This window comes from Hemitrygon akajei, chromosome 21, assembly GCF_048418815.1.
Source record: "Hemitrygon akajei chromosome 21, sHemAka1.3, whole genome shotgun sequence".
In the NCBI taxonomy this organism is placed as follows: Eukaryota; Metazoa; Chordata; class Chondrichthyes; order Myliobatiformes; family Dasyatidae; genus Hemitrygon; species Hemitrygon akajei.
Window position 1 is genome coordinate 32,489,744 of NC_133144.1, and position 22,367 is coordinate 32,512,110.

Below are 22,367 nucleotides of genomic sequence, written 5' to 3' on the forward strand. Positions count from 1 at the left end.
CACCTTAACTGTTGTGTTGTTGCCATTTCATTTAGCAGTTCTGAAAGAGCAGTCTGTTCTGCGTTCAGCCTGTTTGGGTTATTGCTGAAGATAAGGGATGATGAGGAATGTGTGCCATCCAATTAGAAGAGTGGAACTGGAGGGAGGTTTCTGGTGAGGGGCACTAAGGTTGGTCTTGGGGCTTTTGCTCGGTAAGAGCAGAAGAGAGGAGACGCGGGAGAGAACTGGTCGTAGGATTCGACCGGGTGCGGGTCCGTGATTCAATGGAGCAAGGTGCCGAGACTGACTGAGGATTGGTAAATAGCGGTGAAGTGTAGAGCTCCACCTTGTGCACATTTGACTGTTTAATTAAATCGGGCCCTTTTCCTTTTCTTTACTAACCTTTTAGTTAAGATTCATAAATATATTTCCTTTAATCGTATGCAGTGTACTGTTAGTTATTTCCTGGTGCTAATTTGCAAACAGGGTAGCAAATTACACAGCAGTCACACAAACCGGGGTTTGGGGTGGGGGAAGTGTCTCAATCTCATGGGTTTGGTGGGACCAGAGTCTTCCCTAGACTTAAGCAGCCAAGGAAACCAGGGGTTTCAGATGTTCACTCCTTGGAGACTTCAGGACAATCCTGCTGGATTAGTGAGCCCAGGGTCACTTCAGTGTTTGGTGTTACTTGTACATACAGAGTTACAGCACTGCCTTAGTAACAGTAGTAAAACAAACTTCCTCAAATACGTTTGCCACAAACCTTGAGACTGTTAACACAGAATCACGTGCTGCATCTCATTTCTGTAAGACCTTCTGACATTTTGTATTAGGGTATGTGTACATTTGAGACCTATCAGTATTTATCAAAGTTCTGGAGCATTTTTCTCCCCTCACGTGAACCCCTCAAAGTGTTACTTTGGTACAAGCCTGTAACATCAGTTAAGAATCAGCAGTTCAACATATCCTGTGTTTTACAGGCTTCCTCTTTCAGAAACTACCCAATTTATATCAGACGAACTGAAACAGGCTGTATTCTGCACCTACAGCTGTTTCTCAGCTTGGAGAGCTTTCCAGTCCATAACTTCAATATGACACAATTTTCACCACCTTAAGGTTTATCTTTCCCACCTCCCCCATTTTTCAATTCTCCCAACTCTTCCTGGAAAGATACTACCTAAGCCAAGTGGTCACTCTTGACCTCAAAAACTAGGCACCAAACATCAGTAAACATCCTGTTTTCAGAGGCATCACAGCTGACCTTGAGAACAACAAACTACCTGCTAGATGACTGCAGCAGGTCAAACGACATCGGTGGGGCAAAAGGAATTGTTAACCGATGCAGGGTTTTGACCCCAACGATCAACAATTCCTCCCCTGCCGCCACCCCACAAATGCTGCCCGACCGGTTGGGTTTCTCCAGCAGATGGTTTGTTGCTTCAAATAGTAGAGTCGGCAGTTCTTGCCTCTCCATTTCTGAACTCTATGCTGGCATTGCATCTTTAGCCGGAATCAGCACTTCAACAGGAACTCTGAAATTAGATGCCTCAAATGATGCAGCATTCCTCATTACTCACATCGTGATGACTCATAGGATCACAGTGAGGTACAGTATGGAAAAAGGCCCTGCAACCTGCCAAATCTGTATCAAGTTGTTTACACGGATCCTACCCTAACCCATTCTATTCTCCCTATTTTCCCATCAATTCTCTTCAGATCCTACCACTCATCCACATACTCGGGGTAATTCACAGCAGCCAATTAACTTACTGACTAGACATTTTTCGGGATGTAAGAGGAAATCAAAAAGTCACAGGGAGACAGTGTCCAAGGTCAGGAACGAACCCAGGCTACTGCATCTGCGTGGCAGTAGCTCTACCAGCACTGCCATTATTTTGTCCTTCAGATAAGTCCGATTACAACCCAAGCCTTGAGCAGTTCAAAAGTTCAAAGTAAAATTTATTATCAGAGTACATACACGTCACCACATACAACCCTGAGATTCCTTTTCCTGCGGGCATACTCAGCAAATCTATAGAACAGTAACTGTAAACAGGATCAATGAACAACAAACTGTGTAAATGCAAGTATATGTAAATAGCAATAAATAACAAAGAGCATGAAATAACAAGATAAAGAGTCCTTAAAGTGACACCATCATTTGTGGGAACACCAGAAATCAAGAGTGTGATGGTTTGAGGGATAGTAACTGTTCTTAAAGCTGGTGGTGTGAATCCTGAGGCACTTATACCTTCTACCTGATGGCAGCAGTGGAAAAAGAGCATGGCCTGGGTCTACAAGGAATGTTTACACTTCTTATCTCCCCAGATCTTCGTTTCTCTCTTTCCCCTTCACAACCTTCATGTCTTGTATTTACTGATCACATCATGAGAGGATAGAGTCATTCGTGCATTAACAGCTAAAGTCCTGGACTCTTCAGCCAGAGACACAGGTTCATGGCTGTTAAACTTCATATTAATTTAAAGTAATTTGACATATCTGCAGGTTAAAAGAAGAGATGGTCTCAGTAAAAGTAACCAAGAAACCACTGTACGAGATTGTCAAGAAAAGCTGTCTACTTAATTGTTGCCCTCCAGAAAAGGAAATCCACCAACCCTACCCAGCCTGCTCCTTCTATAACTCCAAACCCACCAAGGTGTCTGAATCTGAACTGACTCCTGAGATAAGGTCAGTTATTAATGGACAATGTATCCTGGATTTGCCAGTGCCATCCACATCCCTCAGGTTCTGATAGGGCTCTAGTGAGACTGCACCCGTAATTCAAAGCGCTGGTCTGGTCTCCCTCCCTGACGGGTAAACCAGCAACAGAGGGAGGGAGATGAAAGTTCACTGGATTGATTCCTGGAATGCGAGATTGCCCTATTAGGAGAAATTAATGGGCTGTATCCTTTTGATACAGAGATAATGAAATGAAGTTGCAATGAAGTGTACTATGTTTGCAGTTTTGACAGAGCCGATTTTTTCTGTACAGACCTGGGGGTCACAGCACAGAATTTATGAGCAACAGGAGTAGAAATTTCCTCACACACTGATGTTTTAGCTGCCATGTCCTGGTAGGCAATCTTTTTTTGTGCAAGGGAGAAGTTGGTGGGGGGGGGGGGTGTTGGGGTTTGTGAGCTTTGCTCCTTTCCTTTTTTGTGTGGGAGGTGGAACTCAATGACTTCCATGGTTTTTCTATATTTTACAGTTATCTGGAGAAGACGAATCTCAGAGTTGTATTCCATGTACATACTTTGATAATACAATGAATCTTTGAACCTTTGAATTGCAATTTTCTGTGTAAGAAGTTGCACAGAAAGCTCAGTTAGCTGTGTATATTCAAGATGGTGATTGATATATATTTGGCAATTTACTTGGAAACATCCAATCAAGTCTGGCTAACTATTGCCCAACGAATCCATGCTCTATCACCAGTAGTGTGATTCAATGGCACTTTCTCACCGGTGACCTCCTCGCTGAAACCCAGCACAGTTCTACTCCTCAAAGCAGCCTTAGTCCAAACATACTCCAAAAAGGTGAATTCTAGAGATGAGATAAGAGCGACTGCCTTTGATATCAAGGCAGCATTTATCTATTGCAGTATCAAGAAGCACTGGTAATACTGAAGTTAGTGGTCATCAAAATGAAAATAATTACAGTACTGTGCAAAAGTCTTAGGGGCACATGTAAATAATTTCAGAAAAACGAATATGTTTTCAAAAATAATGAAGAGAAAAGTTTCCAAGTATCAAAAAAAAACATACAGAGCAGTAAACAGTAAAAAAAAAAGTAATATCAAATGAATATTTGGTGAGACCACCCTTTGCCTTTAAAACTGCATCAATCCTCTTAGGTACACTATTGAAAGGTTTTATAAGAAAATTGCCTGGCAGGTTGTTCTAAGCACCTTGGAGACCTTACCACTGTTTTTCTTCAGACTTTGGCTGTCTTGTTTGCTTCTGTCTCTCCAGGTAATCCCAGACAGCCTCAATGATGCTGAGATCAGGGCCTGCGGAAGCCATACCATCTGAGACCATATAAAAAGTCTAGGATGCCCAAGACTTTTGCATAATACTGTATATTTCTCACAGAAGAAAATGGTTTTGGTTGTTGGATGTCAACCATCCCTGGCCCAGAACATTAATATGTCCCGTCGTCTGACTGAACACTCTCTATTTCTTGGATGAGTACAGCTCCAACAACATTCAAGCACCTCCACACCATCCAGGGATAAGTAACTGACACAGAGTCCTCCATCCTGAACATTCATTCTCTCTGTCTCTGAGGTACAGTGGCATGCCAGCTCCCAAATGCACTGCATCTACTCACAGAAGTAACACCGACAGCACCTCTCACACCTGCAGTCCCAAATTGAAGGGTAAATGTGAAGGTGCGAGGTGCATGCACATAGATGCATTTATGTGGTAACCCCCGCTTCCCACCCTGTACATACCTTCCGGAATTGAAAAAATTATCAACGGCCATTCATTGCTGCTGCATCCAAATCCTGGAATTTCATTCCCAACAGCACTAAGGGAGCACCTTCAACATATGGACTGCTGCCAGTCAAGAAAGCACTGACCATCACCTTCTCAGAGGCAACTAGGGATGAGCAATAAATGCTAGCCTTACCTGCAACACCTAAACCCTGAATAATGATTAAACACAGGTACAAACATCCCATATCAACAAAATTCAAGTGACTACATGTTACCATTTAAAATTATTTCCAAAATAAATCTAGTCAATCTCCCCGGACCTTCTGAAGTCTCAATTATACATGAATCAAGTGTATCATTATTTCCACCCACCTTTGAAAAAGACAAACATTTCATTACAATCATTTTCCCCTCAGTTCACATATTATTCTTCCTTCCATTGATAGACTCATCAACCTCTTCACTCCCCATAATTTCTGAGTTATCATAATATTGAAACTACTTTGATCTTTTGTTCCCTCAGAAGTATAAATTGCATTCCTCCTTGTTTCTAAAACTGGAACAGTTTTGTGTACCCATTTAATCTATCAAAGTCCCTTTCTACTTTGCTTGCCTTCAGCTAACTTAGCACGAATGTATCCGTGTTTCCCAGTCACGGATAATCATAGTGGAAAGCTAAAACTCAAAAACTGACCCATTAAGACACCACTTGTTACATACTGATGATTGACAAAACACCTGCCAGTTACTCCATCTTACCGAGCTTATGGTTGGCTTCAAATCCATGCACTATTTTACAACAGCATCACTCAGATACCTTTCAGAATCATTGGTTAATATATTCATTCTTCTCTAATGTTCCCCTTATTTTCCAATGATAATTCCCAGCTTATGCTCTTAGCATTATTTCATTAATCAGTCTAAGTAATTTTTCACTGGTTAATCTACTAAAAACCGAAAGTTTTAAAGTTTTTTTTGGGTTACATTACCTAGATATTTGCTTTCTCCTAAACTATTAAAGCCTTCCTTTGTAAATCCCCACATTCGCATATAATAATAAATCATCACTCCAGGTCAATGGCTCTCATGTATTCCAGAATAGAATGCCCACAAACATATTCAGTGATTGAAATGTGGTCTAACAGTATTTTGTAAAGATAGAACGTGTCCTTAAGCCTTGGTAGAGTAAGCTTATCTATGGACCAGTGGTGTAAAATCTGTAGGGCAGTTTCATTGTAAAAGCTATTCCCGTGCTGAATGCTTTGTCACATCATCAGCTTATCAATCAATGAATAAGAGGGTGATCAAAGTTACCAAGTATCAGATTGACCTGGGACAACCTGGTCCACCTGATACCAGGTGACACAGTAGCAAAACGGTTTGTGTAACACAATTACAGTGTCAGCGAACCAGGTTTAATTCCACTGCTGTCTGTGAGGAGTTTGTAAGTTCTCCCCTTAACCTACTAGATTGTGTAGCTATTGATTCTGAAAGGTCAGGTCTCAAAAAGGAAACTATGAACCTTATCCTGGGAGCAAATAACCGGGACTCCCAGATTTCATCCCAAATCTTCTCACAGTTACATGGTCTCCAACAGGGTGGGAAAAGGAAAATTTACTATCCTCAACATTCCTGGTTCAGGGAAGAGAAATATTTGTTGGGGGTCCCTACGAGACTGGTCAATTTCAAGTTCTAAACTTACTCTCAGAGATGGTTTCTTCCACAGCTTCTGTAAAGGAGTCCGGCTCATCTTCACATGAGAGCTGCCTCCACTGATTCCAGTCTCCAAACAAGGCCTGCAGTTCTGGAGTTACCACTGCACCGCACAACAGCACAATCACTTTGTGCACTGGTCTCAGTATCCTGTGCAGTCCACGCTCCTGCCCATAGAGAACAATCCAGTCCAAGAACTGCGGTGACAGGACAACCAAGAGGCATTTACACTTATTAAAATGATTGTGATCCTGGCTCGTAAATGAGGTGTCCTCACTTATTGAAAGGGGCAGAACCTCCAAGTGATGGCTTGAGGTGAGCAAGTTGGCAAGGTAGTCAGTCCACTCACTTGCATCTTCTGTGTTAAGAATCACCACATCAGGTTTGATCATTTGGCCTGAAAGAGAAAGTAATTGGTTAGAATTATTTTTACATTTTTAAACCATTCTCATTCATTGATGGCAACAGACACCTGCTTGCTTCAACCAACCTTCCAATAACCACATCCTAATCCCACCCCACCCACCACACTAACCTCATCCACCACCACCCCACCATCCTCTCTCACATGATCTTGCACACAGCCAGTGTCAATGAACAAAAGAGAAACACTATGAGGATGAGGAGAAGATGGCTGTGATGCTGGTCAAGGTTGGGAATGGTTCACTATCCTGTGACAGGACATTGTGCCATCCTGATCTTCTCCACACTCGCACAGAGCTCTCACATGCCAGGTACGCTGCACGTACCACACTCCCAAGTGAAGACATGACTACCACCCACATACTGTGCCCAAGGAACAGCTCAATCTTTTAGACTGGAAAAATGAAAATTAATCCACAGAACATTAAATTTTTGAGCATGCTTTGAAATTGTCACTTTTATTTAGCTTGCAGACTTCCAGGAGTAACAGGGTAAATCTGTAAATTTCTCCAAGTGCTGAGTAGGAATGTTCATTAATAGATGGATTTAATCCAGCGTATTCTCGATTACTATTGCACATGCTAACATTAAAGAGATTGCTTTTTACAATAAAAGGGCACTATACAAGTCCAAGTACATCTCATCAGTTGTGCCATGTGCTATGACATTTGATTCACTGCTGTACCAGACACTTGTGTTAATTGGGAGTTTGTATTCTTAGCGTCACCCCTACTGGGGCCTAGGCCACTGACAGCAGCTCATTAGAGCCAGTCTTTGAAGCTCTTCCCAGGTGTAGCCTATCTTACACCCTCTAGGTGAAGATCCTTCCTCTCCCAGGAATGAGGTCTTTGAAGCTTCTGCTGGTGTTTCTGTAGCTCCGGGTTTTGACGGGATGGGGTTGCTAGCCCCATTCTTGACCCTCCTCCTTTCACAGCAGGGCTTGGGACCACTCATGGCAGCATTTAATTGGGAGTTACCACCCTTAATAAAGAGTCAGAGCTGTGCCACACAGAAACAGGTCCTTTGGCCCATGCCATCTGTTCTACCCTTCTAAACTAATCCCATTTACCTACATTAGGACCAAGATTCCAGACACCCCATTTTAGACACCCTAATCTTGGAAACATTAAGCACTCCCTCACTTCCTGAAGCTGAGGTGCTCCGGAACATGACTGTCCCTTGTTCTGAATTCTCCCTCAGTGAATACAGTTGAGATACTTGAGCAACACAGAAAAAAGTATCTGGCTTTTGCCATTTCCTTTCCAGCCCTGATAAAGGGCTGGCACATCAGCCTGAAATGTCGACTGTTTGGTTGTCTCCAGAGATGTCGCCTGACTTGCTGAGTTCCTCCAGTGTTTTGTGTGCCCTACATGCATGATGTTCTGATTTCAGTTCCTGGTGGCTGTTATACATTTCCTCTTTGCCTCTACATCAGCCTCTCAACACCCCTTGTCATCTAGGATTCCATAGATCTTGCTGACTTTACTTTTCATGTTGACCCTGGTCTCTCAGCATCTCTCTCTCCCACTTCAGGTTAGACAAATGTCCAAAAACATCCTTCACAGCCCAAACATGTGTCCCAGCCCAAACCATCACTCAGCAGTGATTCCAACAGATCAGCCTGTGAAATCAAATTGGAATCAACCCCAAGTCAAACTAATGTGGATTCAGATCACTCGGTACAATGTGAACACAATTTTCTTCTGGCTGAAAGTTCAGAAATTTACATCCAAAACAAAGCTCACTCCAAATTGAACTGACAGTACTAATTTAAATTTATATCCCGTGATTAAGCAGTCATTACAAATTTGGTTCCAGTTTTGTAATTCTTTTAAATCTCAAAAAATTTAAACTTTTTAGTTTAATTTATCGAAATTATTTATTTAAACCTTCATTAAGTGATCCTACCTTTCTTCTTTGGAGGAATAAATGAGTTTATTCCTTCATGGATCTGTTCCAAGATGGCCGATTGATAACTTTTGAGAAATTAGTAACTAAATACTCTCTCTCGTATTCACATTTCCTGCAATATCTTCAGGTCAGACACTTTCTACAAAAATACTTAAGTAATTTTCCATATATACAAGATTCTGTCCTGTTAGATATTATTTTAAAAATGAATCCTTCAGTGAAGGGTTTTATTGGGAAAATTTATAACTTATTGTTACAACAGCACAATTACCCTTCACTTAAGATTAAGCAAGATTGGGAGAGAGAGCTTAACATGACCCTGATAGCAGAAGATTGGTTGCGGATTTTGAAGTTGGTTAACTCTTTTTCGATTTGTGCCAATCACTCTTTAATTCAATTTAAAATTGTACATTGTTACTATTTGACAAAGGAGAGACTGTCTAATGGAAGTTGTCATTTTAATCTGTTATTTAAATGTTGTAAATTGGTGGTTTAATCATGACCATGTTTTTGGAAACTGAGTTCTGTGTGCAATACAGATACGTTTGATCACATTTCTACAATAAATACCAAATGGAAGTGAAAAAAAAAATGTTTCCTAATGTTGATAGCCAGTGTGACAGATGTAAAACTGAGACAGCCACATTGACACATATGTTTTCGTCATCTGTACTGAAACATTTTTGGAAGTCTATTTTCTCTACAATTTCTGAAGTTTTAAAAAGTAATTTACAACCTAATAAATTAACAGTTTTATTTGGTATAATCCCTCAATATATTCATGGTATTTCTCTATCAGACCAACATGTAATTGCATTCGTTACATTATTGGCCAGAAGGGCTATTTTGTTGAAATGGAAAGATGCTTCTGCTCCTACTTTGATACAATGGTTTTCTCAGTTGATGCTATGTCTTAGTTTGGAGAAAATCAGAAGTCGAACTTTTGATCCTCGATTTAATTTTGAGAAAAGGTGGGGTTCATTCACCCAATACTATCATCTGATTTGAGTTAATTAATATGGTTTCCTTCCGATTTTTCTTTAAGTGGATTTGAGTTGGCGGATTGATGTTTTTTTTTAAATGGAAGCTTGTATGATGTATAGCTCCAGGGTTGTGCTCCCAATGGGTTTTTTTTTGGTTTTTTTCAGTTAGTAGGTATTTTTTTTAGTTAGTAGGGGTTCTTTTTTTTCCTTTCTTTTCTTTCAAAAAAAATTCTTAACACTCTATTTTCTCTTATTATTATTGATATATTGCTTAGCTTTGTTAATCAGTTATTTGCCAATTCAATTCCTTATTGTACATAATGACATATTGACTTAATGTATCTTTTTTGTTAATCAATAATGATTAATAAAAAAAGATTTTTAAATGAAAATGAGCTGACAGTAGAAATGCTGACAGTCTCAAACTATGTAGAAGACTTCTTGATTTTCTGTCCTCACCAGCCTGTTGATGTCATTCTTTCTGACAAAACAGAATTAATTAGAATAAAAACGCCATGTACATCTTGCACATCTCTCTTGTGTTTTCTGACTATGTCTCCTAAGATTTAAATATTTCGGCTGTGAAGCTGCAGTAAGTTATAAACTCCGCCAGTTCCAGCATGGGAAATAGCCTCCTCAGCATCCGGGACACCTTCAAAAGGCAATGCCTCAAAAACGTGGCATCGATCATTAAGGACCCCCATCACCCAGGCCATGCTCTTGTCTCATTGCTACCAACAAGGAGAAGGTGCAGGAGCCCGAAGACACACACTGAATCTTTCAGGAACAGCTTACTCCTCTCTGCCGTCAAATATCTGAATGGACAATTGAACCCTTCATTGGTATTATCCTCCTCTCTTTTTGCACTACTTGAATAATTCATTTTAAAATATATATTTATTGTAATTCATAGTTTTTATTATTCTGTATTGCAATGTACTGCTGCTGCAAAACAACAGATTTCACAACATATGCCGGTGATATTAAACCCGACCCTGAAGGCCTCCTGAGATAGATCTGAGATTAAACAGCAGTGTGGACCCACCAGTCAATTCAATTAGGGGTTGGTTTGGGAAACTGGAAAATCTCTGGTGCTATGTGAGGCAACCTTATGTGCAACTGATACTTCTGGGGCCACATAGAGGCAACTTTACTCTGCTGTGAAATGCCTGACTTCTGCTGCATTTCATTGCTTCACCTTGGACAGCACAAAAGTAACTCGTATCTTGGTTGTGAAATGCAGTCATTACCACAAATTCTACTGCAAGGATGGGTCTGTGACAAGTGATCAGAATTTCAGATTATGCCTTCTGAGCTGACAGCAGCATGTAAGCATGCTATTTTGGATGACAGTAACGTGACCCAATGTTCTGACATCACGGTATGCAAGAGCACAGACAAAAATAGAGATAAAGCTGAGTAAACCACAGCTTTTTTGAGAGATGAGAATAAAACGGTAATCAAACTCCTTCGAGAGGAACATCTGTAGGTGTTGGAGCCTCATTGACCAGATGACCAGATCAGAGGAAATTTTCTGCTGGCGATAATCTAATGTCTCTATGTGACCTAACTAGAAATGTGAATATCCATTCACACAATCCAGCCGATCTAAAGATTGCCAATGTGCACGTGCTGCCCAGCACTGTCAGTGATTATCAGAATCAGAATCTGGTTTATTACCACCAGCATGTGACGTAAAATTGTTAACTTAGCAGCAGCAGTTCAATGGAATACATAATCTAGCAGAGAAAAAATAATAATAAATAAAATAAAAAATAATATATAAGCAACTAAATCAATTAAGTATATTGATTAGTTTTTTTTTAACGTGCAAAAACAGAAATACTGTATATTAAACAAAAGTGAAGTAGTGTCCAAAGATTCAATGTCCATTTAGGAATCAGATGGCAGAGGGGAAGAAGCTGTTCTTGAATTGTTGAGTGTGTGCCTCCTACCTGATGGTAACAGGGAGAAAAGGGCATGCCCTGGGTGAAGGAGATCCTTAATAATGGACACTGCCTTTCTAAGACACCGCTCCCTGAAGATGTCCTGGGTACTTTGTAGGATGGTACCCAAAATGCAGTTAACTAGATTTACAACCTTCTGCAGCTTCTTTTGGTCCTATGCAGTAGCCCCTCCATACCAGACAGTGATTTAGCCTGTCAGAATGCTCCCCACGGTACAACTACATAAGTTTTTGACTGTACTTGTTGACATGCCAAATCTCTTCAAACTCCTAATAAAGTATAGTCACTTCTTTATAACTACAGTGATATGTTGGGACCAGTTAGATCCTCAGAGATCTTGACATCCAGGAATTTGAAGCTGCTCACTCTCTCCACTTCTGATCCCTTTATGAGGATTGGTATGTGTTCCTTCGTCTTACCCTTCCTGAAGTCCACAATCAGCTCTTTCGTCTTACTGACGTTGAGTGCCAGACTGTTGCTGCAGCACCACTCCACTAGTTGGCATATCTCACTCCTGTACGCTCTCTCGTCACCACCTGATATTCTACCAACAGTGGTTGTATCATCAGCAAATTTTGCAGTGGGCTAAGCACACACCCCTGAGGTGCACCAGTGTTGATTATCAGGGAGGAGAATATGTTATCACCAATCCACACAGATTGTGGTCTTCTGGTTAGGAAGTTGAGGATCCAATTGCAGAGGGAGGTACAGAGGCCCAGGTTCTGCAACTTCTCAATCAGGATTGTGGGAACAATGGTATTAAATGCTGAGCTATAATTAATGAACAGCATCCTGGTGTAGGTGTTTGCATTGTTCAGGTGGTCTAAAGCCATATGAAGAGTCATTGAGATTGTGTCTGCTGTTGACCTATTGTGGCGATAGGCAAATTGCAAAGGGTCCAGGTCCTTGCTGAGGCAGGAGTTCAGTCTAGTCATGACCAACCTCTCAAAGCATTTCATCACTGTTGATGTGAGTGCTACCAGGCAATAGTCATTAAGACAGCACATATTATTCTTCTTAGGCACTGGTATAATTGTTGCCTTTTTGAAGCAAGTGAGAACTTCCACCCATAGCAGTGAATGGCTTGAATGTTAAAATCTATCACTGTCATACTGGTGTGCATTAATTTTGCGTTAGTAAATAAAGCTTATTGCCTTTATTGACATTTATCATGTTGAATCATTACAAACAGTAAAAGAGAGCATTGTTTTTATATCGCAGTTCCTGAATGTGACTTGTGATGTTCACAAAACACAGTTGTGACCAACACAAAGCACAGTGAGACCTAAAACACAAAGAACCTTTCAGGAGAAATAGCAGCTACCAAATGGACCATTAAAAAAATTCTGACTCACGTCGTCAATCTCAAGTTAAAATCATAAATTTTAAAACAGAACAGCACAGCACCAGAACAAGTCCTTCAGTGCATAATGTGTGTGCCAAAAACAGTGCCAAATTAAACAAAAATTTCATCTACCTGTGTATGATCTACATCGCTCCATTCTCTGCATGATAATGTTCCTGTCTAAAAGCCTCATACTGCAAGATAGGTCATTGCTAATCCTCAGTACACAAGTGCAAAGGAGAACAAAATGATTGTTACTCTGGATCCACTGCAGATTAAAGAACAGAATAAAAAAGGATCACGTACACAAATATAAAAGCAATCCTATAAAACACAAGTAACTTTGAGTGTGGCTAAACATACATAAGATTAGCTTATATACATAGACAGTATGGACATAAAACGACACTAGGTGCAGTAGTATCTGACCATAGAGTGACTGACAGGAAATGATAAAGTGACAGAGTGATTCTTGGCATGAGGCACCAGCAGGGCAGATGAAAGCACAGTAGGACAATGTGTCAGGGTAAGTAAGAGGTGTTGGAGTGCTATTGCAAAGTGGCAGTGGTTGGGGGGGGGGGGGAATGAAGGGTGCTGAGGGGCTGTGGAGATGAGTGGCTGATGTGGATGTTGTGGTGGCGGGAGGTGGTGAGGTGGTTTAGTGGATGGAGGTGTTGATCAGCCCGATGCCTTGGTGAATGTAACTGTTTTTGAATCTAATGGTCAAGGTGTGAATGCTGCGTAGCTTCTTCCAAGATAGGAGTGGAACAAGCAGCCCATAAGCAGGTTGAGCAGGTATAGCTTCATTATATTGCTGGTCTTCCCCCCCCACCCCCCCCTTTCTGGATACCTGGCCTTGATGGTGGATAGGCTGGTGCCAGTGACACATTGAGCAGTTTTAACTGCCTGTTCTACAGCCCTGCTGTCCACCGGAGTACAGTTTCCATACAAAATATGCAGCATGTTACGATGTACGTAAGTGAGCCTGGGCTCCTACTTGCCTGATCCAATGTCTAAAAGCACAGGCTCTCTCCAGGCTGTGTTCTTTCACCCCTCTTCTTCTCACTTTATACAAACGACTGCATCTCCACAGACAAATGCATTGAAAATCCCAAAGTTCTCGCATGACACAACTATAGTCGTCTCATCTGTAATAATGACGTGACCAGCTATCAATGAGAAGTAGACTGCCTCGCAGCATGGTGTCCTCGTAACAACTTGGAGCTTAATCCTATTAAGATAGTGGAAATGAGGACTGACTTCTGACGACAAGACCCCGACTTACCGCCCCCCCTTAAAATTAATAATCAGGCTGTCTGTAGTCGAGTCATTCAAATTCATGGGGATTACCATTACCAATATATTGAAGTGAGACCAGCCGTTTTGCTCTAATCTAGGAAAGCTCAGTAAAGAATGTTCTTCACCACCATTATAGGAAACGGAACATCTCAGAGGGTATTCCAATGATTTTTTATGCAGCCACTGTTGAGAGTGTTGTAACCACTTCTATCTGCATTTGGCTTCCCACCGCCTCCTCCCTCTCCAAGTCCAGTCTCAGCGGAGAAGAAGATCGAGTGTCAGCAGGAGACATTAAAAGACCTGTTCATCACCAGAGTGGAGACCTGAAAAAAAAACTACTGCTGATTCCATCCACCCTAGCAGTCACCATATTTATCAAATTGCCATCACGGAGACACTGTAAATCCATCACCACCAGGAAGGGATACATGTCATCTCCAAAGCTTCTCAATACAACTCACTCATGAGTTCTACCTAACTGCCCCTACACAACAAATGGGTTTTTCCTGCTCCATGGAAAAAAGTACTGTTGACATTTCGGGATATAGATGCTGCCTGGCCTGCTAAGTTCCTTCAGCATTTTGTGGGTGTTACTTGCATCTCCAGCATCTGTAGATTTTCTCTTGTTTGTCTTTCCTGCTCTCCTTGTTTTGCTGATAGTTATTGAATCTGTTTATATGTTCCCATTTATTTAAGCTTGATTCTCGACGTTTGCGGATGTGACCAATTCCTCATGGCTTTTTGCACCATTAAATTGATGCTCGTTACTGTGTTGTGGTGTTGTCCTGCGTTTTATGCTTGGTATCAAATCACAGTCAATTCTGGCATGCTTCACATACTGACAATAAAGTGATTCTTACGGACAATCTGGCACATCCTCTCCATCGCCTATTGAATGAGAGGTGGGGCACCCTTTCAAACGGACTCACTCAGCTCTGCTGTCACAAGAATGGTAACAGAAAATCTCCCCCACCAAATGCAGTAACATATAAAACAGTTCATCTGTGTTCTACACATCATAGTACAATAGCCTCTGCTTCATTATTACGGTGAATTATTGCACATTGGTAAATTACGTATTGTGTATATTATTATTCTGTACTTTATTATTAGTTAAGTCTGCACACTGCTAAGTGTGTTTTTAAATGTTGCTGCTGTAATGAAAGAATTTCCTCCTCGGGATCAATACAGTGTTTATTATTACTATTCTGATTCTGAGAATGCACTCAATTACACATCAGTGAGTATTGGTAGTGAGTACTGATGTGCCTAGACCCCCTCTCTTCAGCCTCCTCAGAAAGTAAAGAGTTTCCTGCTTATGAATGTCGTGAATTCAATTCCCACTGAATGCAGACGGCCATTCAGTGTTGGTACATTTAATTTCACTAATCTTCAAAGGGCAGGGAAATCCTACCTGCTATGTATCTATCTATCCCTACCTCAGTCAATATCGCGATATTGACTGGTGACCTGAAGTAAAGTATCAAATAAACACAATTTCTATCTTTCTCTAAAAAAACTTGTTTTGAAAGCTTTATTACACACACAAAATGCTGGTGGAACACAGTAGGCCAGGCAGCATCTATAAGGAGAAGCACTGTCGACGTTTCGGGCCGAGACCCTTCGTCAGGACTCTCCCTATAGATGCTGCCTGGCCTGCTGTGTTCCACCAGCATTTTGTGTGTGTTTGAATTTCCAGCATCGGCAGATTTCCTCGTGTCTGAAAGCTTTATTAGTCCGGTTTTATCGGCACCAGTTTCCAACCTGCCTGTCCCACTGCCAGCGATAACCTGAGGGTAAAGCTTAAAAGGGTTTGCCAAAACTGTTCTTGGATATCCAACTAATAGAGTGGGAGATCTTTTCTCCTACCTAAATAAGTTGCTGTTTGCTCGCAGGTAAACTTTATACTGTAAACCTCGCCACTAACATATTTTAATAAAATAATATACTAGTGATATTCTGATCCTAATCTTTAAATTAGACAAATAAAATGGTTCTAAGCCACTTCTGGTTTAAAAACATTAACAAAAGCAACTTTTACTTCCTTATTTTAAAATAACCACTGCACTGTTTGCGTATCAGGATCATTGACTCTTCCCCGTTTCAACCTACTGCTGACGGCTTAAGAGAAAAATTAATCGGACAACATTTCCTTGACTCTCCAGTTTAAAACTATAATGTTCTCAAACTGGATTTCAGGGAAACCACTGATGGATATTTGCGCAAACCACAACGGCCCCGAGCACGATTTCCGCAATAGATCCAATCGACAGTGTATGTTAAAATGTGAGAAATGTAAACGTTGTCCGCAAATACTTTAAAAACTTCACAAAGTTGAAAATTATGACCAGAAAGTGCCAAAATATACGCCTAGATCCAGGATGTTTCACTTGCCCCATTATCTCAGCTGCAGTGAGGCGACTCTGCACTTTCCGGGCAAATAGTTTACCCAACCGCTACAGGGAGAGGGATCAAGTCTGAGTTAACGCAGCATTTAATTCAATAGACAATGGTATGATCGTCCTGACACCGACGGTCCTGGCCCGAGCTAACTTGGACTGAGGTGTCCTGGGAATCTCACTCCTTAATTCCGCCGGACTCATGGCCCCAGGACACACACACACACACAAGTGCCGCGAGTCCCCTAGGGCGGGGATGAGGCTAGAGGTGAAGTGGGTTACCTGAGGCTGACATGGTCCCGGCAGCGGCCGTTCTCACCCACCCAGCCCGACAGATGGGGCATCACACCGGGCCGACTCGGCAGCCCGGCCTGTTGTGTCCGGACACTCGGTGGGGTACGGGACAGAGCTGCACCGCTTCTCTCCTCTCCGCCGCTTCTAATTTCCTCCTCTGCTTCACCGGGGCCGTCACTTCCTCAGCGGTGGCGGCGCTGTTCCCACGACCGTGTTCCTTCCCCGCCCCCCCATTCACCTCCTCCCCCGGTCCTGCTCCGCCCCCTCCGCGTTCCTCTACTCACCCTTCGCCCCTTCTTTCACCTCTAAACTCGCTCATCCTCCTACCTCCTTCTCTTCCAATCCCTTATCCCTCTCTCATTCACCCTCCTACCCCATCTATTCACCTTCACCCCCATCCCCACCCCCACAGGCCAGACACAGAAGAAACTATATTGCACACTTCACTAACTTGTGATTGGCCTGTCGGGGTTCATTGCACTTTCAAACAGTTCAACTATAGTGTGTTTTTATGAGCTTGCCAGATGTCACTGGCATGGTCAATACGTACTCCCTTTGCTTTACTTCCTTCAAAAGCATGGCGGTGAGCCCCTTCCTCCATCAAATGAGATTTTTATGGTGAAGGTGGTCCACTCTCTCTCAACACAGCAATGAAGGACTTGGTGAATGGGAAACACTTGGTGGTGTTCACTTGTGCTCTATGGTGGTATAGGCAGTGAATATCCCCACTTTCAACTCTTTCAGAATTAGGTTTATTATTACTGACATATGTCATGAAATTTATTGTTTTGTGGCAACAGTACAGAGCCAGACACAAAAACTACAATGAGTTACAAAAATTAATAAATAGAGAAATATCAACATGGTGTTCGTGGGTCCAGAAATTTGATGGCTGGGGGAAGCAGCCATTCCTAAAACGTTCAGTGTACATCTTCAGGCTTCTGTGCCTCCTCACTGATGAGAAGAGGAAATGTCCCAGGTGGAGGTGGTCCGTAGTGATGGATGCCTTTTGAAGTGGTGGGGAGGGGGACTTGGGCATATGATGGAGCCTCCAACCATCTGTAGCCACTTTCGATCCTGAACATTGGACTCTTCATCCGAGGCAGCGATGCAGCCAGTCATAATGTTCTCTGTTGTGCATTTGTAGAAATTTGCTAGAGTTTAAAATGACGTACCAAATCTCCTCAAGTTCCTAATGAACTATAGCTACTGGCATGCCTTAGTGATTACATCAATTTCCTGGGCCCAGGGTAAATCCTCCAAGTTGGAAGTGACGAAGACCTTTTCACTTCTGACCCCTCGGTGATGACTGGTGTGTATTCTCCCGACTTTTCCTTCTTGAAGTCCACAATCAGTTCCTTGGTCTTGCTGATGTTGAGTGCAACACCACTCAACCAGTCCTGTGCAGCTTGTCATCACAAGTCAAATGAAGGTCATTGTTAAACCAGCTGGCAAATTGGGATAGCAGTCACAAAATGCTGAAGGAGGGGGGGCTGAGCAGATGCACACCTTGCCCAAGGGTGACCTGCAGGCTAGTGGAGGGAAGGAGTGTCTATACAAGTATATAAGATATAGCACCGGCTGGTGGTGTAGTGGCATCAGCTTTGGGGTGAGAGGTCCCATGTTCAAATCCAGCTGGCTCCCTTGCACACTCTCCATCCGTACCCGGGTTGAGTGTCGAGCTAGCAACTTGACTGGAGAGGGCTCTGCCAGGTTTCAGATGCCCAAGACACGCCACTCAATGAGCAATGAGCAAAATGCTTGTCTCCCTGCCAACTCCACTAGGAGTCAGTCTCTCTCACTCTCTCACACACACACAGAGAGACAGAGACACACACACCCCCCCCCCCCCCCCACCACCAGGCCATTTGGCATCAAAGTTCATGATCAAACATCCAGAGAAATCCAAAAACCAGAAACAGACAAATAAATGCACAACCATTCAAACAAATGCACAATTTCACAGGACTGAAATACACTGAGCAATAAACAGAGAGGCAGATGATAGGTGGAGCACAATGGGACACAGATGGCAGCAATACAAGTAATAATGAGTAATAGAGGAGCCAGAGTAGAGCAGGAGTGGGGACAGGAGCACATGGCAATACCAACTCACAGACTGACAGCCAGGGGAAACACAAAAAAAGACAGAGTTCAACTGGAGGTACTGATACTACACTAACTTGGTTTTCTACAGCTGCAATATAACAATAGCCTGAAAAATGAAGACAAATATGTCATATACAGTAACTTCTTTATCACTCTATCTACTTGTTTTGCCACTCTCTGGAAGCTACTGCATCCAAAGATCTCTCTGTACATCAAAGATAGTAACATCTTTGTCACCTGCCACTTACTGAGGAAACTCTTACATTTTAATTTTTCGAGATACACCATGGTAACAAGGTCCTCTGCTCCAATGAGTCTGCATGCCCAATTACACCCATGTGACCAACTAACCTACTAATCTGTACATCTTTGGAATGTGGGAGAGAACCAGACCACCCAGAGGAAATCCACACAGGCACAGGGAGAATGTACAAACTCCTACTGACTGCAGCTGAATTGAACCCTGGTCACTGATGTTCTAATAGCAAAATGCTGACTGCTATGCTACCATGCCACCCTGGTATTTTGACCTCCCAAAATGCATCATCTCACACTTATCCAGTTTAAACACCATACTGCAATTTCCCTCCCAAATTTCCAATTGATCTGCACCTGCTGCATCCTTTGTCGACCTTCAACGCTATCCACAGATCCATCAATTTTCATATCTTCTGAAAAATAACTAGTCAGCCCGATAGCAATTTAATGCAGATCATTAATTAATATGTAGGGTGTATAAACAACAGTGGTCCTAGCAACCTCCTTGTGGAATACAACTAGTCACAGGCCTCCAGTTAGAAAAATACCTCTCCACCATTACACTCAGTCTTCTATGACAAAGCCAATTTTTGAGGTCTCCCATTAGGTCCTGCTTCTTAAACATTCTCCTAAAGCCTTAAAGTCCAACACCAAGATCTTGTCTATTTCATAGACCTCGGTCATGACCTTCAGCTCATCAGCCTGGCTCTCTAGAATATCCTGTGGCTGCTCAATGATATCATTGACTCTAGTGCATACTATCTCAGAATCTCTTCTGCAACTCTTAGACAAGCCTGCCTGCTCCCCTACCCGCGCCAGCTCTTCACTCTGTTCAGATATCCCTGCTATATCCACAGTGACAGAGGGTCCTCGTTTATGAGTGACGAGCTGCGCCAATACCTGCTGGCTAGGGGAATTGCTACTAGTAGGACCACGAGCTATAATCCCCGGGGGAATGGACAGGTGGAGAGGGGGAATGCCACTGTGTGGAAGGCCACACTCTTAGCCCTTAGGTCAAAGGGACTGCCAGTCTCTTGCTGGCAGGAGGTCCTCCCCGAGGCACTCCACTCCATCCGCTCCCTGTTATGCACGTCCACCAATGCCACCCCTCATGAGCGACTTTTTTCTTTTCCCAGGAAGTCGATCACCGGGACCACTCTGCCGGCATGGCTGACATCCCCAGGGCCAGTGCTGCTCCAGAAACATGCGAGGAGCAATAAATACTCCCTGATGGTCACCTACTTCATGCAAATGCCAGTACGCCTATGTGGTCTTACCTGATGGGCAGGAGGACACGGTCTGCAGGAGCACCAGACCCCTACCCTGAACACTCCACGGTGACTATGAACCCAGTACCCACCGATGTATATACCCACGAGACACCGCGCACGCCAAGCCCTACACAGACTCGTCATGACACTCCCATACTGGGCGACACGCACACGCATGAGGGGTTACTGATGCCTAACGGGCTGGCACCTCAAGTCAGGCCGGAGCCAGCACAACCACCGTCACTGGTGCTACGTAGATCACAGCGACAGACTCGACCGCCTGATAGACTTGACCTGTAAATATACTTGTCAGAAACTTCACCCCGTGGGGACTCTCTTTTAAAACAAAGGAGGGGTGAATGTGGTAAACTATGTATACCTGTCTGGACACGCCCCTCTGCTGACTGCTCCTGTGGCTCCTCCCACAGACCCCTGTATAAAGGCGATTGGGGCACTGCTCCAACTACAGAATCCCACTAACTATTGCCCTCTTAACCTTTCTCCTCTCTCACTCTGCAGATGAGCCACTGGTTCTACCTGTGATCTGCCCCATCACCACTGACAATAGAATATGCCTGGAGAGCAGACTCCCTCAGGAATCTTCTAAATAACCAGCCTGCCTCTTTGGCTTGTCAGGAGGTCAGGTTTTCCCCCTCCAATTGCACTCTTTTCAGCTGAATTTCAAATTAATTTCTTTTCAAGTGGATTAGGCCACTGGGATTCTCGAGTCTGCTCTGCTAGTCAATCAGATCATGACTGTAACCTCAATTTTACACTTCTGCCAACCACTGATAACCTTTCACCACTTTGCTTATCAAGTATCCATTTCCTTCTCCCTTAAATATGTTGACGTCTTTACTTTAATATTTTCAGTCTATTAATCTTTATGGCTACGTAGCACCCCAGAGTGACTAGGTTGCTAATACTTCCCAAGTTCTTTTGAAGAACTCAGACAATTACAATGTGATGCATCAGAGACTGTAAGGACCTTATGAACTATAACACACTATGTGCAAACCTATAAAGGGTATAATTGTAAATGAGAGATTCTCATTTGTAGCAAGAAAAGCAGCAGCAAATGTATGATTTCCCAGAGACATGATCCCAAAAGGCACCGTTGGTATCTGCCACAACTGGGCCCTTCCCTGGAGGTCATTTGTGCTTCTCCAAATGGACTTTATGCAGTTATCTGAATGTATGCATTGTGATTATGCACTTGTTATCTCCATGGGTGGAAGCTCATCAAACTCAGAGAAATGACGTTATGCTAAATTTATTACTATGAGAATTTATTCCTAGGTTTGAGATTCTTGAGAAAATCTCAAGTGTTAAAGGCCCTCACTTTACAGGTAAAGTTATATAGGAGTTGACAGTATAAATGTCATTTTACCTACCCTTACATCTACAATCTAATGGGGCAGCTGAAAGGAAGAACGGGGCCTTACCTTGAAATTTATAGTCAGTTAAACGTTGCAATGAGACTGAGCTAAGCAGACATATCCACTGATCCTTATGACAATGTGCTGAGCTCCAAACTGTGTAACAGACCTATCTCCATGTTAGATAGTATTGGGATATCCCAGTGCTCCTTCTGTTTCATTAAACAGAAGGACATCTATATTTTTTAGTGAAACCATGCTGTAGTATTGTACAGCACTAACACAATCTCTTAAATTTTCCATCAGCAGGTAGTTCAAGGCCAGAAGATCATGCTGGCTTCAGAGTGTCAGATCTACTAACTGGGAGATTGGGTACTGGTGAGATCCTATCAATGGAAGAACAGCTTTGAGCCCTGCTGGTCAGGTGCTTTTCAAGGTCTGCTGACTACATATACTGCTGTAAAGGTCCAAGGGAAGCTGATGTGGATCCACACATTGCACGTTAAGACAGTGTGCCACCAAACCAGAGAACTGGTGGCCAGTAGAACCTTGGTGATAAGGACTAATTAAATGAATTAGTCATCTTTACCTGTGACTT

At 42.7% G+C, this 22,367-nt stretch overlaps 2 protein-coding genes across 4 annotated transcripts in view; both read right to left on the bottom strand.

Annotated features, from left to right (window-relative positions):
- The window catches only part of pik3ap1 (phosphoinositide-3-kinase adaptor protein 1), a 147,112-nt gene extending 130,149 nt beyond the window's left edge, over positions 1–16,963 (bottom strand). For all 3 annotated transcript variants that reach the window (XM_073025105.1, XM_073025107.1, XM_073025104.1), the window contains exons 1-2: positions 16,741–16,963; positions 6,121–6,528 (exon numbers count right to left, since the gene is read on the bottom strand). In XM_073025105.1, the coding sequence (XP_072881206.1) occupies positions 6,121–6,528; positions 16,741–16,753 (421 nt within the window). In that variant the 5' untranslated portion in view covers positions 16,754–16,963. The remainder of the gene's footprint in view (positions 1–6,120; positions 6,529–16,740) is intronic.
- The window catches only part of LOC140714474 (fatty acid-binding protein, intestinal-like), a 559,271-nt gene that overhangs the window by 172,614 nt on the left and 364,290 nt on the right, over positions 1–22,367 (bottom strand). The window lies entirely within an intron of this gene.